The 18,243-nt window shown below is 45.4% G+C and overlaps 1 protein-coding gene across 5 annotated transcripts in view; it reads right to left on the bottom strand.

The window, feature by feature from the left end:
- LOC147154078 (nck-associated protein 5-like) overlaps window positions 1-18,243 on the bottom strand; it is an 87,141-nt gene that overhangs the window by 19,739 nt on the left and 49,159 nt on the right. For all 5 annotated transcript variants that reach the window (XM_086040747.1, XM_086040756.1, XM_086040764.1 and 2 more), the window contains 3 exons: window positions 7,348-7,438; window positions 4,844-5,017; window positions 2,318-2,386 (listed from right to left, as the gene is read on the bottom strand). In XM_086040747.1, the coding sequence (XP_085896873.1) occupies window positions 2,318-2,386; window positions 4,844-5,017; window positions 7,348-7,438 (334 nt within the window). The remainder of the gene's footprint in view (window positions 1-2,317; window positions 2,387-4,843; window positions 5,018-7,347; window positions 7,439-18,243) is intronic.

The raw sequence follows: 18,243 nt of genomic DNA on the forward strand, positions 1-18,243 counted from the left end.
AGAGCCGAGGCGTGTGTAGCCCAAGCGCTCGCTGTTGTGCCTGGCCGACGTCTTTACTCTGACCACAGTGTCAATAGAGAAGCGGCTCGCATTACTGCTTATCGATCCCTCATTAAGTCCACGTCGGCTCTGGAGTCTTCTTGTTTATTGAATGAGGAAAGGTGAGAGTTAAAATGGCCAAATGATCCCCGGCATCTGATTGTGCTCGTCTCTTATTGGAGGGCCTAATGTGTGTGTTTGCCCACACGCTCAACAAGCCCATGTAAACAATCGTCCCCTTTAATCACCCACTTTCAACTGCAATCTCATCCAGCCTCCAGCAGATGCTGATTCTGATGCTGATGCTGATGCTGATGCTGATGCTGCCTCCTTGCGTCCCTTCTCCTTCCCCGGACCTTGCACTCCCACTCACAGTGATTCAGCAAGCTGCTTCACTGATATCCCCCACACCCCACCAACCCCATGTGACTCCCTTGAGCAGCACTCAGCTCAAAAACAACCACAAGGCAAAGATAATTGTGCTGTATCAAAGCCAAGTAACAGCTTTATGGACATTTTATTGAGCACAAACTGCATGTGAGTTGACCTCAGGTTAAAGGTAACCAGTAGAACAGGGGGTCCAAACTAAGCCTCGGGGGCCACTTGCGTCCATTTTTGTAATCTTTGACATGGTCCCGAGTTGCTATTTTTTAAAAAGGGTGTGTGCGTGTATGCGTGCGTATGTGTGTGCATGCGTACGTGCGTGCGTGTGTGTTGGGGGTGACGACTACTGACTGCTATATGCAAGAGTGAAAAAAACAATTCATAATAATGAAGAACGATAAGTCCGTTTCAGAAACAGAAATGGTTTGCGCCACTTTCCGCTACGTGTATCACATTAATGATCCCCAATCAATTGCTGTTTACTACAGATGTTGTCTTGTTTCTGAATGTGGCGATAGGATTTGGCTGCTCCTCAGTGCAGGGGCAGCTCAAAAATCCACAAACTACAGCATTTGCCTTCTCGCCTTTAACAGAAAGATGTGACGCACCAGTTGTTGAAAATATAATGGGTTGATTATCGTGTGTTTAAGGGGGAGGTCAAACCAAAACATTTCTTGAGAAATGTTAGAATATGCTCTATGCAGCCCCACTCACTCGTCTAAACACGGCATTCTGATTAACCCGTACAAGCCTAAAGTGCCTGGCTCAACAGCTCCCTAAAACCTAAGGTTGTCTTTGGAATTAGCCTTGAAAACTTGAAGTTTTCCCAGAAATTCAACACCTACAAAAGAATTCATTCTCAGCCCCTGTAGCAGATAGAAACAACATCATTCAAAAGAATTTTAGACCTTAAGCATGTGGCTTTCACACAAGCTCGCGTTCATTATTTACTGTTTCAATCGAAGATGTAAAAAAAAAAAAAAATTTTTTTCTAAATTTCTAATTTCTAAAAAAAAAAAACATGTTCTATTCTGTTACAAAGACGTCAATGTAGTCATTGTCTACAAACATATAGCTTAACCATATATCACGTTCGACTGGTTCAAAGTCCACAAGCGCATCGTCTTTTTCACTGCCGTCACTTATTTCAGAGCTCCCGCGATCGACGGCGTCCGGCATTATGACTCAAAAGAATTCCGGGACATCCAATTTCGTCAATATTTTGATGCATTTCATTGGTTAAGAGACCCAGAATTGGATAAAGAGGGAATCAACCCAAACATTTACATTTTCACATATTTCACATCTTTTCAAGAATATGTTCCCAGCAGGCACACTAGTTGAAACAAGGCATTCTGATTAATATTGCGTTTGTGGAATATGAGTTAAGCGTCAAAATCCCCCCCTTTTTAGCCATTTTAGACATCACAACTGCTCAGGGCTCAGGTAACGACCAATCGCGGCTCAGCTACAGAAAACAGGTCAGCCGTGATTGGTTTTCATTTTCAGTCGACAAAAGTGAGAAAATGGCCACCCCCAGAGATGGCTAAAAACGAGTGGATTAACTCTTATTCCACAAACACAATATTTATCAGAATGCCTTGTTTCAACTAGTGTGCTTGCATAGAGCGTATTCTTGAAAAAAAAAATGTTTGGGTTGACTTCCCCCTTTAACTCATTTTCCTCAAACGCAATATTAATCAGAATGCTGTCTTTAGACTAGTGGAGGCAAATAGAACATATTATTGGAAAGGACATTTTGGGTTTGACTTCCACGTTAATAATTCTAAAGCGGCCCGTGCATGACTGTGTTTTTCGGTATGCGGCCCTCGGAGCAAAAAGTTTGGGCCCTCCTGCCGTAGAAGGTATGATGAGTGAGAAGATGGTCACTCACCTCATCCAGACAGCGTTCGTACTGCTCCCTCTGGCTTTGGTTCTCCAGCGCCAAGACGGAGTTCCTCTCCTGGAATGAGCACATGCTGCGTTGAGTCGTGGACAATGTCAACAATATGATGCAATTTAAATGACAGTGAAGGCGGCAACAATCATGCTTGGCTTTAGAAAGGTCAACAGAGCGTCAGCGTGGCCAATAAAAGCCTCCGAGGTACCACAGAGGAAAAGGTCAAGGGGATGCGAGTCACGATGCTGATCTTTGGGGTTCGGATCTAATAGGAATATCTCCTTCACTTGCCGAGGGTCCAGTCGCAGCATTATTGATCTCTGGGGGTTTCCAATTTGTCAGAGGCCGGCTGTGTATTAGGAGCTGTCAGGCAGCCTGGCGCCGCTCACCCTCTGCCCTTTCGGAGGAAACTCGCCATTCCTCCTAGGAACGCGACAGACGTAATTACAGCCCCCAACATTGTGGGGGACGAAGGTAAATGAAATCCCCAAAGCTTCAGAGGTGGATGCAAATGTAATGAGGAACAAGTGATTCTCTCAAGGAATGCTTCAAGCCCCAAGCAAGACATCGCCATGGCAACTGTACTAGCCTACTCTAAATAACATATTTTACCTTAATTATTTATTGCTGGGGTGACTGTACTATCTTGGTTCCTGTTTTCATCGGCTGTTTTTCAGCAGCTCTGCGTACCTAATCAAGTGACCTTTCAGTCTTTTTCCATCTGTTGCTGATCTTACATAACCAGCGTGTTTGTACACACAATCGTCGCAACCTCAACATTCACATATGCATGTAGAGTATGACGAATTCATGCACAGTTGACTGATTGGACGCTGCTCTTTCATTGCGCAGCGCTATTGACGGATGTTGCAAACATGTAGCTACATACATATATCTATATTTATGGATTTTTGATTTGTCTTGCTTTGCTGCTGCAAAAGCTGAATTTCCCCATTGCGAGACAAATATCCATCCATCCATCCATCCATTATCTGCCGCTTATCCGAGGTCGGGTCGCGGAGGCAGCAGCGGCTCGAGCAGGGAAGCCCTGACTTCCCTCTCCCCAGCCACATCTTCCAGCTCTTCCGGAGGGATCCCAAGGCGTTCCCAGGCAAGCCGGGAGACATAGTCTCTGCAATGTGTCCTGGGTCGTCCTCGGGGCCTCCTGCCGGTGGGACATGCCCGGAACACCTCACCGGGGAGGCGTCCGGGACGCATTCTAATCAGATGCCCGAGCCGCCTCAGCTGGCTCCTCTCAACGTGGAGGAGCAGCGGCTCGACTCCCGGATGGCCGAACTTCTCACGCTATCTCTAAGGGAGAGCCCGGACACTAGGGGTGGGAACGATAATCGTTTTTTGCATCATGCATCATTCGGCGGATTAAAAAGATTCAGAATCGATTCATAGGTATTAATAATCGATATTTCAAGTTTATACTAAAAAAAACTGAATACATACGCAAGCGATTACGTGCGTTTGTACGTCAGACGTCTGTGCGAGGCTAAGCTAATAGTTGACAAGATGGCGGAACAAGCAAAAAGTCACACGAGGGGGGCAAAGTCAAAGTGTGAAATATAAATCTTTGCTCTTCCTTGAGGTTTTTGTTTTAAAAATGGTACCGGTGTTTTTTTTCATGGACTAGAAAATGTACGCCAATGTAGTGGCATGAACGCCCAGTGCAAGGCTGATTGTGTGAACGGCCAGTAAGGACACAGAGCTGCTGAAAAAGTTCAAGAGACCAAAAATGCACTGGACTGTGTTGATCCTTTTGAGCATTTTTCACTTTCTGAAAATAAATGCTCGAAATGACAATGAGTGTCTTTGGAATTTGGGCGGTACGTTGTGAGTATTTTGTAAGATGAAACCCCAAAAATGTTCACTTCCGACAAACATATACCTATAAAAAGCCAATCTGAACTGATAATTGATCCTTTCAACTGGTTATTTAGTGCATTGCAGAACAGACAATTCTCTATGTCGACTCATAGTGAAATTATGGATGAATTTAGATTGTCATCTGGACGAGACGCAACTGCTGTGCCGCTTTCTCACTTTTCCAAATCATCTGTCTTAAGTGCACTTTGCCACTTTTCTTCATTTTGTATTTGAAAGCCTTGACAGAAGAGCAGCAGCAGCAGCAGCAGCTCCAGCAATAATCAACGGATAGGCGAGTGATGTATAGCATCTGCCTCGCTGCCGCCGCCCAAGCGAGCGCTGCATCCATCACATGGTCGAACGTGGCGGGATTAAATGGCACCTCGCTTGTGATAAAGGCATTTGAAATGTAATGTTGAGGTAACGTTCTCCATCAAATTTGAAGGATGACTTGGGGAGCAACGAGAAATGACCTTCCGCCGCATAATTATCTCTGCTGTTGTGTGTACGTCATGTTAGTGAAACTCGAGGATGTCGGACATTAAGTTTGATGACAATCAAGCGTGGAAGAGGGAAAGGGACGGCGGGGGCAAGGGGGGTTTTGGGTTTGGGAGGAGGAGAAAAAGCTGCCGATGGAGAAGTTACCTCCAGGGTCTTGAGGCGTTCTAACAGGAGCGTCGTTCCGTCGTCGTTATCGTCCGTTTGGCCGGTGTTGGCGCGCGGCCGCATGCCGGACTCGGACTCCGTCCGAGTCGCCGGCAGGGGGCTGCTCTCTTCCGGGCAATCATGCTGCTTTTGCACTTCCTCTGAGAATTTCTCCTGAGGCGCAAACAAAGAGGGCAGGTTAGAGGAGGTAGAGTGGCACGGGGCGGGGGAGGGTGGATGGCCGCTGGATATTGGCAAGAAGAAGCCGCAGCAGATGGGCCGAGAAGAAAAAAAGAAGCATGACGAGCTTTATGTGAAGGGAGGAGGAAGCCGAGAAAAGGCAGGAATCACAGAAGGACGAGGAAGTGAAATACAAGATGAAAGCAGAGAGAACGAGGGGAGCGGATCAAATGGGCAGATGGGCCGACGGGGAAGCGGCTTCAACTAAACATCCCATAATCCCTAATCATGTTTCTCTTGTTTTCCAAATTGTAGCAGCGACCTTCACGCTCGCTCCCGCTTGGCCCTCCCGCATCTCTCTGCCAGATATCTTTGGAGGAGATGGACGTCTTCCCGGCATGCCATAATTACCATTGGTAATAATAAGCCTCTAATTAGACACTTCCTGGCTGGCGCAGAACCGAACAAAGAAAACAAGATGGGCAATCTGCCTGCTCCAAAAAAAAAACAAAACCAAAAAAATCTAAAGAAGAATCACACACAAGCATTCTTCAATTACAATCGGTGCAGTTCTATTGGCCAGTGGACAGAACTCACGAGCCGGGACATTGCCGTGTCTGTTTGTGAATTTACATAGCTGATGCAGCTTGTCGCAATTGGACCATTCGTGTTAGCGTCTGGTGTCACATAGAATATTGATTGAAATTCATGAAATGGCAATTGGATCCCGGAGAAGGAGATATGGAGATAATGATTTCATGATCGTTTAGTGGCATTGAGGGATTTGAGATGAGATGTGTGTGTGTGTGTGTGTGTGTGCGTGTGTGTATATATTATATATATATATATATATATATATATATATATATTACGGTTCAAACGTTTGGGGTCACCAAGAAATGTCCTTATTTTTGAAAGAAAAGCTGTTTTCTTTTTTTAATGAAGATAACTTTAAACTAATCAGTACAATACACTCCATACATTATTAACGTGGTAAATGACAATTCTAACGGCAAATGTCTGTTTTTGGATGCAATACCTACATAGGTGTGTCGAGGCCCATTTCCAGCAACTATGACACCAGAGTTCAGAGGTTAGAGAGGTTAAGGTACAAGGTGTTTGTCCATTGCGTCAGAAGGCTGAAGGATATTAGAAAACCCGTGTGCATGTATAAAATCAGAAAACCAATACACTTTTGTCTCCAACTTGACTCTTCAAAGCGTATGAGATTTTCAGTCATATAGCGCTACTTCTTAAAATTGCGCTGGAGGCGTCGCTTTATTGTGGTGGGCTCCTCGTGCTCGTTTGCAGAGGCTGCTCATCAGGCGTCGTTAAAAGACCCCATAATAGCGTCCACAGAGAGACGGGCGGGAGCATTGTCCCTCATGCTGCCCTTTCAAGTTATTGAGTTTGTCTGCTGAATGCACAGAAAGACACTACGTTATTCAGCAACTGGGAATCGCCTAATAGCTCTCCATGTTTGTTCTCGTCCACAAAGTCCACAGGCGGCCAATCACCAGAGCAAAGTAAAAAAAAAGAGAGAAAAAAAAAAAGAACTAAACTAAATGAAGGCATCAGATTGCACTTGTCATCCTCAATTTGAATTACATTTCATCTGTCGCCCCAAATCATCTCCATCTCCAATCTTTTTTGGGAGAATAAACAACAAAGCTTTTTCACTTAAGGCCAACTACTAAACTATCAGTCAAACTAGCTGCTAATCCTCACTAGAGCACATTAGCAATGACATTTAGCTACATTCTTCTGCTATGTCTCTTTTAAATTTGACCTCGTCACTCACTGGCAATGCATAACATCGAAAGCACGCAGCCATCGGGATGATGGGATGAGCTTTTCTTACAATCACGTGTGAGCATTTAAATCTCGGAATAATTCATTCAGTTGGTCCAATGAAGTTTGTTGTTTTTGCAAGTGAACACAGTGCATCTGGATGCAAAAGTAATGTGTGTGTGTGTGTGTGTGTGTTTTTTTTAATCTGGTCGGCAACATGCTCATTTTGGTGGAGAGCATAATGGCACACAAACGAGAGGTGTAAAAAATTGTCAAGAGTGACTCAAAAGGTGACCGTGTGAAAGTTAGGCATTTCTTCTATTTCCCTGTTCCCTCCCAGCAGCTATTTCTGCGACATCACAAGGTCAGCCATGATTGTGTTCCTCTTTTTCTTTTTTTTTTACCTCTCTAAACTGAAAAATACACCTCTCGTGAGGTTTTGCCATCACATTCAGATACAGCCTTTGACTTGCATGGCAACCATTAGCCACGAATGAAGCTCGTCGTCTTCATTGTATGAAGACGTCATTTACTTTGTAGGCCATTGTGATGTCGGCCCCGTCTGCCGTCGTCTGCTCCACGAGCCCTTGATTGCGCAGCAGCGACCGCACCGTCTCTTCCATCCTGCACACACAAGACATGACATCAGGGGCTGATCTCAAGCAATCCCATCCCACAGTATGCCCGTCCAGCATTTTCGCAGTATCTTTGTGTCCGTTTTTCTTGAATTAAGACGGACTCCCATATTTGGCTTCGCAGCGCAACGCGTGCTCGCAAACGAGCAGTCGAACGCGTGAATAAAAGTGCAATCACAGCAGCAACCGCCGACCGAGTGACTTTGACCTTGAGGGCGCGGTCTCCTCAAAACAATCAGCCGCCAAACATGCAGGCTGCATGCAGAGCAGGCGTCCAAGACGAGAGTCCAAATGGCCCTCGATATTTGCATCGGATCTCCCTTGAGCTTCAAGCCGATCTTTGGCCTTCCGTGCAATCTGCTTCTAGAAAGCGACATAAGTGGTTCTAGTTGACATCAGTCATGTGAGTTGGTCTTTCCGACTCTTATTGCGCCAAGGCACATATTTGACCATAAAATTTGACATGAGTATTACGTTATTATGAATGGCAGCTATGATGCCGGTGTGTCACTGCACAACAATGACACGTTTTGTAGTAAATCAGTATTTTTGCGAAAAATGAAATGGAAAACTGTGTCTGACACGCATGAGGATGGATTGCATCTGAGACAGTTGCCAAGAAGAAGACTTTACACACGCTGTCAGATTCAAACTGTTGCTGATCCGCCCCTGCTACTTGTGATGAGCACATGCAGAGAAGGTTTGCCTCGCCATCTGTCCAGGCGAGCGCTGCAAAGCCGCTCGTAATCAGGCGGCGAGCGAACGCGCAAACTGCCGGCGGGGCCGACTGCTCCGGTGAGCACTTTCAACCGGCCTACATCGGCGCAGTGGGGATGAGGAGGATGAGGAGGAGGAGGATGAGGATGAGGATGAGGATGAGGATGAGGATGACGTGACGTGACTCTGGCGGCTTGCTGGCCATTGTCCCAGGAGACGTGGAGATGCTTGCGCTGATCGCATCATAAATCCAAGCGCACTTTGGGAGAAACAAAATGCACTTTGAATCTGAAATCCCTCGCTTGCAATTCAGACCGTGTCTGTAATCCAGAACAGATGGCATCATTTCCAATTCAAATTGTTGAGCCCGCATGCGGACATGGCAATTCATTAGCGAGTATGACGACAGCTTTCTAAATTCTCATTGATGATCCATGCTATGCATTAAAAAAAACAACTTTTAAAAAATGAGGTTGGGCAGACGAGAGAATCAAAGGCATCATGGGGGCTGGCTCGATGCACTTTTCTTCGAGCATTGCTACTACTGGTGCAATATGGGATGGGAAGGGAGGCAGTTGACCTTGGGGGGGGGCGGGGGGGATCAAATGATCTCACAAAAATATGTCGTAGTAGTAATAAAAGTAACGATTGATCATAATTTGAAAAAAATGTATATTCAGTATATACAATTTCAGAGATGCAAGAAGAGATTTACAAGCTGTATTTTCCTTTCTCAACTGATCACGATGACCACCAAATATCTGCAACATGGCAAGAAGAAAACACCTGAAGAGTGTTCAGATGGAAAAGGTCAAAGGGGGCGCAGAGGGAAGCAAATGTAAGTTATGACTCGCTTGACCCAACGGAGCTTGAGCTGAATTTCAAAAATGCCAACAGTCTAGGAAATGCAATTAGGGGGGGCAATCAATTTATAGCCTAGAGGTTTGTCAAGTTTTCATTCTCTCTCTCTTCCTCACGCGGTCACACTCAGACGCGGTCACACAATTTGCCAATTCCATGAGCTGAGGAGCCAAGTGATCAGGGCACACGTGTCACAAACTATCCTTTCACTTTCATTGGTGCATACTCATTTAACAACGTTGCAACATATGCAATGAATTTGTCGGAAAATGAATTTTCCTGGATGTGCGCGTTGTCAAATCTCAATTGATTGCAAAATCAATAGCCCACATTTATGGTATGAGTATTTTGGATTACGTCATGCCATGGAAAATACAGGTGTATACTAAAAGGAATTTCAGAAGACGTATTTTCCGTTGAGTTGTACTCATTCATGTTGCTCACAGAACAAGCAAATCTAGTTAAAAGAGTTAAGCAAAAAATGAAAATGAGCTGATGTAAGGAGATCCTCTTGCACGCTGCGGTTACTTTTAATAGAGACCAGCCTATTGAAAAATGCTCAAATTCACGATAAGATGATAAAAACATGGTGACAGAGGTGACTTGTAATTCTGCATTTCATGAGTTTGGTTTGTTTAAAAAAAACAACAACTAAAAACAACTAAAAAAGTTTACTCTTGTAACCACGCAATTTTCAATTTAACTAACTTAAAAGATGCCGAAAGGCACTTTTTGGGAAAACGAGATCAGAAACATTCAGCCAAAGAATTTTTTATTTCCATGTGTTGGACAAAGTATCACAATTGGACTACGAGATGTTATAACAACAATTGAAAGTAAGAAAAAGTTCTCATGTTGTGTAAGTAACCTTGTACTTTTATTGGGCATATTACACAATAAAACAAAATGATCCAGATTCCTTTCCCATCTTTTTAATAGATTTTTTTTTTCTTTTTGGTCATACTTACCTTGAAGGTCGTGCAAAATGAGAAAGGTGTACACACCTTGGACAATTATTTTTAACCGGCTCTTGCTTGCTTTCTTTCTTTCTTTTTTCATAACAAATAGTTATTAACGTGTATTATTTTGTGTAGGCTACCATATTGTGTATCCACTCATACATTGCTTCGTATTGTGATCTATTTTGTATTCACGTCCGTTTTATTCACTGGCAACGACTCAAAGCACACCTGCGCTCTCCTAGGCATTAAGTTAAACTGCTTCTGATCCGTGTGAGAAACGAATTTCAATTCTTACCCTAGATGTACCCCATTTTGAACACTGTCATCCTCGACATGGCCCAGACATGGCTGAGCTCCGCGTGTAGAGGCCGCCTGCGCCGCACTCCAAAATGGTTCTTTTGAGGCTAAAAAAGGCAAGACTGTCATCAAGTCAACGTGAGTGCTGAAGGCTAAAGCCACATGCAGCGTGGTCAGTCGGCGATTCTGAGCCAGCCTGAAACAGATCCTCTACTAGTTACGTCCACGCCGTGTCATTATCCCACAGTGGCCTTGTCCACTGATGTGGCCGAGATGCTTCCATATGGGCCATGTTCATAAGTCCTCACCCGCTGGGATGCAAAACGACTGTTAGTCTTGGATCTTATTGGGAACAAGGAGAGTCCTGCTTGGATCAACTGTGGACGTGGCTTACGTTCTCTCATTTGTGTGTGTGTGTGTGTGTGTGTTTGGGGGGGGGTTATGGCTCTTTCATGGGAAATAAGAGGCTTTGGACTCACTAAAGTCAACACTTTCCTTGCACACGGACATGCCGGGACGCTCAACATGCCGTCATAGTATGTTGCCTGCGTTTCACCAAATGCTCCACTTTGTTTATAGGCGGGATTTCCGTCAGGCTGACGGAACGGTCCGTCAGTTCGTCACTGACGGACGCCTGTTTTGACGATTGACGGGCACCTTTTAAAATAAACCAACTGACGAACGACGGAAGTGGGTTTTCATCCGTCAGTGTAATCGTCCCTAACCGTGTCCGTCAGTCCGTCACTGACGAACCGTTAGTCCGTCACTGGAAGACTGACGGACTTCTGCTGGACTAACTGACGGACTTAAAGCGGAAGTCAACCCAAACATTTTTTTCAAGAATATGTTCCCAGCAGGCCCAGTAGTTGAAACACGGCATTCTGATTCATTTTGCGTTTGTGGAATATAAGTTAAGCAAAATGCACTCGTTTTTAGTCACCTCCGGGGGCGGCCATTTTGTCTTCTGTCGACTGAAAATGACATTACAGCCGCTCACAACGACCAATCACGGCTGACCTGTTTTCTGAATCTGAGCCGTGATTGGTCGTTGTGAGCAGTTGTGATGTCATTTTCAGTCGACAGAAGACAAAATGGCCGCCCCCAGAGATGGCTAAAAACTAGTGGATTAACACTTATTCCACAAACGCAATATTTATCAGAATGTCCTGTTTCAACTAGTGATTTTGCATAGAACATATTCTTGAAAATAAAAAATGTTTGCGTTGACTTCCCACTTTTTGACTCACAGACGGACTGACGATTCCAAATCAGTTTGTCACGAAAAAAGACAGACTAACAAATGACGGACCGGCAACATTTAGTTAAATGCCCACCTATGCTTAGACATACTGTTGGTTTGTTTACTTTTAGTAATGGATTCTCCTGTTGCGTTCACACAAAGCCGTGATTCTGCATTTGGGCTGCCAGCATATTTTGGGGGAAACGTGCTCATCTGCATCTTTGGGAACATGTTTATTATCTTCTCCTTTTTATAAGCTCCGAACACAATTGTCCACTGAAAAATGGGGGCTCAAGATTCTATAAGAATCGAGAGTAGATCGGAGCTTTTCTTTGTCCAGCTCAACAGGTCACACTTTCACTTTATCGCCGCTGTCAGACACTCAAATTGACCAGGGCCGCTAATCAGACTTGACAAAGAACAATTGTAAAAGCCCAAAGCTGCAGAAGCGATAGGAAGAACAATCATCTGGTTGTGCGTCAGAATTGAGGGCATCGGGGGTTGCCTTGCGCTTTGCGTGCGACAATCGCCTTACGTGGCCGCAGAAAACCCATGCAGAATTGGGCGCTTTGGCTCAAGAATATTCCATTCTTCTTTGCGTTCCTCGTGTGAAGCAAACAGATGATTGCCTGGCTTAGCCTGACGCTAAGCTACTCTGATCCTCTCAGAGCTGTTGCGGAGAAAAGATGCAAGGAGACCCTTTCTGAGATATGACCCAAATGTTGGCACCCCAAACCTCATAAAAAAAGTGTTTGAATGCACTTTTTACAATCACGCATGGATGTTACAAAAGCTTAATCGCCACCAAGTCTCGACATTTGACCACCTGTCGTTCACTTCCTTTCAACAAATGACGCTAAAATTGAAGGAAATGCATGACGCCAGGTCTGTATGGCAAGCTTCCGGACAAAGGGACAGAGCGGGCCACATGAAGGCTCTTGCTCTGGCATCCCGGACACATTTGGAAGAATTTAAAGCGCCCCACATGCTCACCTCTGGCCAAACGAATCAGCCAACACTGAGGAAGACATCGGCCGGAGCCTCTGAAGGCATTTACCAAATAGATTGCAGGCGTGTGTGAGATAGTGAGGAGGAAGGCCTCCCGGTGTGAAACCCGAGTCACGATGACAGGATGGACTTTGGTGCTGCTTCCATGTGCATGCGTGCAATAAATCTACCCCAAGACCAAGTGACAACAATTGCAGGTAGAGAGCATTGCTCACGACAAAGGAGGTGGAAGCCCAGTAGATACACAATATGGACACCTGGCCAGTACACTCTCAAGAAGGGAAAATGTACGAAAATATGGAACAGGATCCACTCACGGGAAGAATATCAACAAGAGTTTGGAGTGAGTCTGTGGGAATTCTTCTATTGCTCCTGAAGAACATTTGTGAAGTCCGAGGTCAGTGATGATGACTCCGAATCTTTATTGTAGTTCATTCTTTGATCAGCTGAGGTCAAATCAACTAAACATCGTTTATGGTGCTTTTGGGCAGTCACGATCGAAGACAAAATGGCCTTCCACAAACTGTCCCCACAAATTTGTGACAATTGATTTGTCCATTATGTCTTGTTTCAATGAAGAAACAAGCTTCTGGGGGAGCTAAGAGGTGTACTCCAATACCACTAATTGATCATTTGATTGATTTGCGGACTTCATTTGGTACATATAGAGTAGGTAAATAAATGATTTAACGGCCAAAGTGCAGAAGTGACGCGGCGGTTGTGCTTATTTAAACCAGAACGGCTGCCGGACAACCAAATCTATACTGCAATCATGAGGTCGGTTTGAATTACAAGCTTGTTTGGCTGCAGGCGACAAACTCGGAGGAAAGGTTCCGCGAGCCGGAGAGAACGGGCGGGCCATTTTCATGTGAGGATATGCCCTACATCCGCAAAGGCTTGTAATCTGACCTCTTTCAGCATGCCTATAAACATCACAACCACGAGCATGTTTAATCTGTGGCGGAAGTCAGCAGGGTAGCGCGCGTGTGCGTGCGTTTTAGGGCTGGCTGGAAAAAAAAAAAAAAAACACAAAAAAAATTGGCTAACTCGGCCAAGTCAAGCACAAAAATGAGTCACACAAAAACGCTGGCCTCAAACGTATAATTCTTAATTTTCAACGTATTCTTGCGATGACCAGAAGCATGTTTGTCCACTTCCGTGTTTATCGCACAGGCATTTGTTGAAGGCGAACGCGTAAGCCTTCAAATATGACATGAGGAGGAAACATCCGGTAAAAATACTTTGTACTTTTTCACATTTGAATTTTTTTTACTTTTTACCAAAGTCATTTTTTTGTACAAGTAATTTGACTTTTACTCAAGTACAGGAAAGTCAGTACTTTTCCCATCTCTTGTTTACAATCAGCTGCCACAAGGAAGCAGCATGTCGAGCTTAAGCACACAGCCTGGAGAGAGATGTTAAATATGTGGTTGGTGCCAAAGCTAGTAATTTAGCAACAGTTAAATGACTAAAAGTGAATGGAATTGAACTTAATTCCCTGTTCAAGTGTGGAAGCCGAAAAGTGGGGCCAGTAAATCCTCCAAATGTGAGCTGCGTCCAAAGTAGTGCAGACACCTATTATCTATTTAACAAGCCTCATCATCATTTGGAAGGAGCAGGAAAGTGACTTCAAAAGACCCCAGCGACCTCTTTGTAATGACCCCAGATGTGCGGTTCGGAGCAGGGGCTCAATTCATACCACAGCTTCCCAAGCACAGCGGGGGGGCCTTCTCCAGTGTGCCAAATTCCAAGACTCGGTCGGACCAGACGCGGCTGGTGACTTGAGTGATTGGAAAAGAGCGTATCGATCAGCAAACAGCGAGACGTCACTCCGCTTACTCTGTGCGCGCGCCGCTCCCCGCTGCCCCAGAGCTAACGAAACAATAACATAAGCAAATACAACCCTGGCGGTTTGAGGCATCTCAACTTGAGCACGACCGCCCCAACAACAAGTCCAGACTCGAAAAGCCACTCCTGCCCGTTTGCATCACTCATGCATGCACGTGTCCTAATGCGCCGAATAATGTGCCCAAAAAGAATCCTCTGCGAAGCGAGCGCCAAGCAAATCGGAAATGGCGTAATGTGATAAATCATTGTGACTCTTAATGCTGCGCAGTACAATTAAGTGACGCGAATGGCCTGATTTGCTGAGATCCAAAATAGCGGGATCAGGTGGAAAAGTGATGGAGATGGTTGTATTTAAAAGTGACTTGATGGTTTCACCTCAGAAATGCTGAAAGAGCACAGAAGTGCAAAACCAAGTTTGAAGCGCCTGCGTCTTGAGTATTAACGGAAGGGACAAACAAAGATATTACTGAGTTAGAGAAAAGAAATCTATAGCTCCAATCAGTTTTTTAATTTACCACCCCAGGGTACTGATCATTTAGATCATTCAGAAATTGTCTTGCTAAATAACTGATACTTTGTTATCATTTCTGTTTGTGGCATTACAGAAATGTTTACATGAGCGGAAAGGCTCAGTTCTACCCGTCGCCTCTCATCTTGCAAGTACGCCTTCTCGTCATCAATGGAGCCACAGTCATCGTTACACACAGCCGTACCACTTTGCACCTGCCTTTCGGACGATGTCGGTCACGGCACAAAATCATCCACTGCAATTCGTTTCAGGTTTGGCAAATCACAATGCGCGTGCACTAGTTTCTCACGCAGAGCGCAAAATGTGCAGTAATTTTGCCCGTTTGTAGACACAGTCGTTGCGCCCGGTTCGTGGAGCGGCTTGCCACATCTGCTAACGACGTGATCGATCAAATTTGCGCCGTTTTTTGCACACGCACTACTTGAGTAAATCGGCGCCTGCAGACCGTTAATATCTTGCAGACCCAATTATGAATCCGAGACAACACTGACAATGAAGACTCGCTAAAAGCGGGAGGTAAGGCCCCCAAGCCGATGGACCCATTACCTGCTGAGCTCGTCCTTCATCCTCAGGCAAGTATACGTGAACGGGCACCAAGCAGCCCCCACGCTTCAGCCTGCTCACCAGTCATCCCGCTTGCGTGCTCTCAAGGCCTCAACGGTGCCTTTGCGGGATGCGGGTCCAAATGCAATCGTGAGTTGATGATGTCGCGCCAAACGCGCATTTTTCTTCCGTCCGTCCCTGCTCTTAAATATCCCAGCCCAAGCGGGGCGAAGGCACGTTCAGGGTGGGCCGAGCAGGCTGCAGGGCTGCGGGCTGCGGGCTGCAGTATACCACTAATCCGTAGTACTTTAATGACGGCAGGCCACACCAAGTGGCGTTCAAGCTCTGGGGGGGTTGACTCAAGTCAGGAGGGGTTGAGCATGTGACCCACACCAAGCTTAGAACCCAGCCGGGGGGAGGGGGCCTGCATGCTGGCATGTGTGCGCACCTTCGTCTGGACTGGAGCTAAGCGGCCAGTCACTTGAGGAATGTAGACTTGTTTTAATCTCAAACCTGAAAACATGAGCAAAGTGGAATTGCTGTGCGCACAAGTGAACACGTAGTTCAGTTGGGAACCAAAGTAGAGCCAAATGTAGAGTCAAGCAAGCGCCAAGGGAGACTCAAGTTATTTTTTTATATTACGACAACAGGCATGCACCTGGCGGGGGAAGGTGGGGGGCGGGGGGGGGGGGGGGGGGGGGGGGTGATCCACAACTTCCATCCCCCAGTCGACGAACAAGTGGTCAATGGGCAGCAAAATGTCGACTGCCGGGCATTACAACAGATGCATTTGGAGCCGAAAATTCCTGAACGCCCTGTTTCTGAAGGGGCATCAAAGCATTCGAAGCGGCCCCGTCTCGGACAGAAGGAAATAAAACTCATCAGACGGCGGATGTAGGAGATGTCGAAAGAAAATGGCACAATCTCTCCGCGAGAGGCGGGCTACGAACAGCCCTAAAGGCTTGCCAGCTAACGGAAGGGCAAAAGTGCACCAATTACCCGAAGCTAGCAGATGCCAACGGGGCAAATGTTGATGTGAAAACACCGGAAGCCTGGCTAGGCAAAGTTAGCAGACCGCTCTTCCCCGTCGCTCAGCTGCACCATGCGCCATTGAGTGCCGGGCCACCATATTAAGCCGCTTAAGGGGCAGATTTCATTTACATCAACAGAATCCTTTTGTCTTCTTTGTGTGCTGTCGAGTGAGCTGGCAGTTGACCTTTATGAGCCCTTCCCAATCCAGGTGTCCTGAGCCCAGAAATGACAGCGATCCAGCATAGCGACAACGAACAGAACCCTCACAGAATGACAACAATAGGTGAGCGGGGCACTGAACATCCTCCGGTTGATTAGCACCTTTTTGGAGGGTAGAATGGAATCTTGAGACCAGACACTTTCAGCAGTCTGGCGCCCAATGAGAGTCATCCATCCTGATGACCCCGAGTCATGGTGACAAATTCATCTGGAACTGACGCGGGACCCAATCAGGGATAAAGAGGCTTTATGTGTTTCTCTCTCATTAGATGGACTCTTCTCATAGCGCCGCTACACTGTCTCACTGACGGCGGAAGCCGCGACACCACATTTTCAAATTATCATGACACGTCTGTGCAAGTTGGCAAGTTGGTGGTCTGAATGAATCGTTTCAACACAATGAAAGCCAGACAGAAGAATGCAGTCTGCTTTTAGGCGGTCTATACACAGCTGGGCAAAACTGTTGGGATTCCTCTCTTAATGAAAGAACAAATAAATAAAAGGGAGAAAAAAATAGCAGCAAATAAAAACGTAACGACAATTAACCAATCAAAACCATACATTGCTTTTGAATTGAGGTTCTACGGAATTATTTGAAAAAACAAACTCGTGAAAGAGTCCTGGACAAAAATGATGGTACCCCGAAAAAGGATTGAGAATGATTTGACCATAGGAACGTGTTCAAACAAAGAATTTCCTGTAATTAGGATCACAAGTGTCTTCAAATTTGTAAGCAGTTAGTCGGCCTATTTAAAGGGTGGCAAGTAGGCACTGTGCTGTCGGGTGATGCGGTGTGTATCACACATAACATGGACCACAGGAAGCGAAGGAGAGCGTTGTCTCAAGAGATTACTAAAACAATTACAGGCAAGCACGTTAAAGAGGGAGCCTACGAGAGCCTCTCCAATCCTGTGACTCCGGTTGCACATAGTCAAAAATTTTAGCTCCACAAGACCTTCTGTGAGCCTTGATCGAAATCCTCCTGAACATCTCCGTGGAAGGAGCTCAAGCGTGCCGTCTGGAGAAAGCACCCTTCAAACCGGAGACAACTGGATCGGTTTGCTCATGAAGGGCCAAAACACCCACTATGTCTCAATGAACCTTACAAGCCTTTGTTGTTGGCAGGAATTGCCTTAAAAGGTTGGGCAACAAAATTTTCAATTAAAAGTCTACTTTAATCCTGTTTTTTTGTTTTTTTAAATAATTCTGGTGAATTATAATTCAAAAGCAATATCTGATTCCATTTGGATACTTTTCATTAGATTTTCATTTATTATGACTCTTATTCATTTTTTTTTCATAAACAGTGCTGTACCAACAATTTGGTCCAAGTGTGTATAAAAACGAGTTCTGACTCAAAAGCCAAAGTCAAATATCATGTGAGAAAGCGTGAGCAGTAAAAAAAAAAAAAAAAAAATTGCTACGGTGCAAGTGCGCAACGCAGACAGAAGAGAGAGCAATTGAGAGCACTGTTGCATCAATGGCACATTTAAAATATGCAGCAATCATCAAAATGTCTCTTGAAATATTCCATCCCT

The sequence above is a fragment of the Filicampus tigris genome, chromosome 1, assembly GCF_054856515.1.
Source record: "Filicampus tigris isolate MCC_2025a chromosome 1, RoL_Ftig_1.0, whole genome shotgun sequence".
NCBI classification, from domain to species: Eukaryota; Metazoa; Chordata; class Actinopteri; order Syngnathiformes; family Syngnathidae; genus Filicampus; species Filicampus tigris.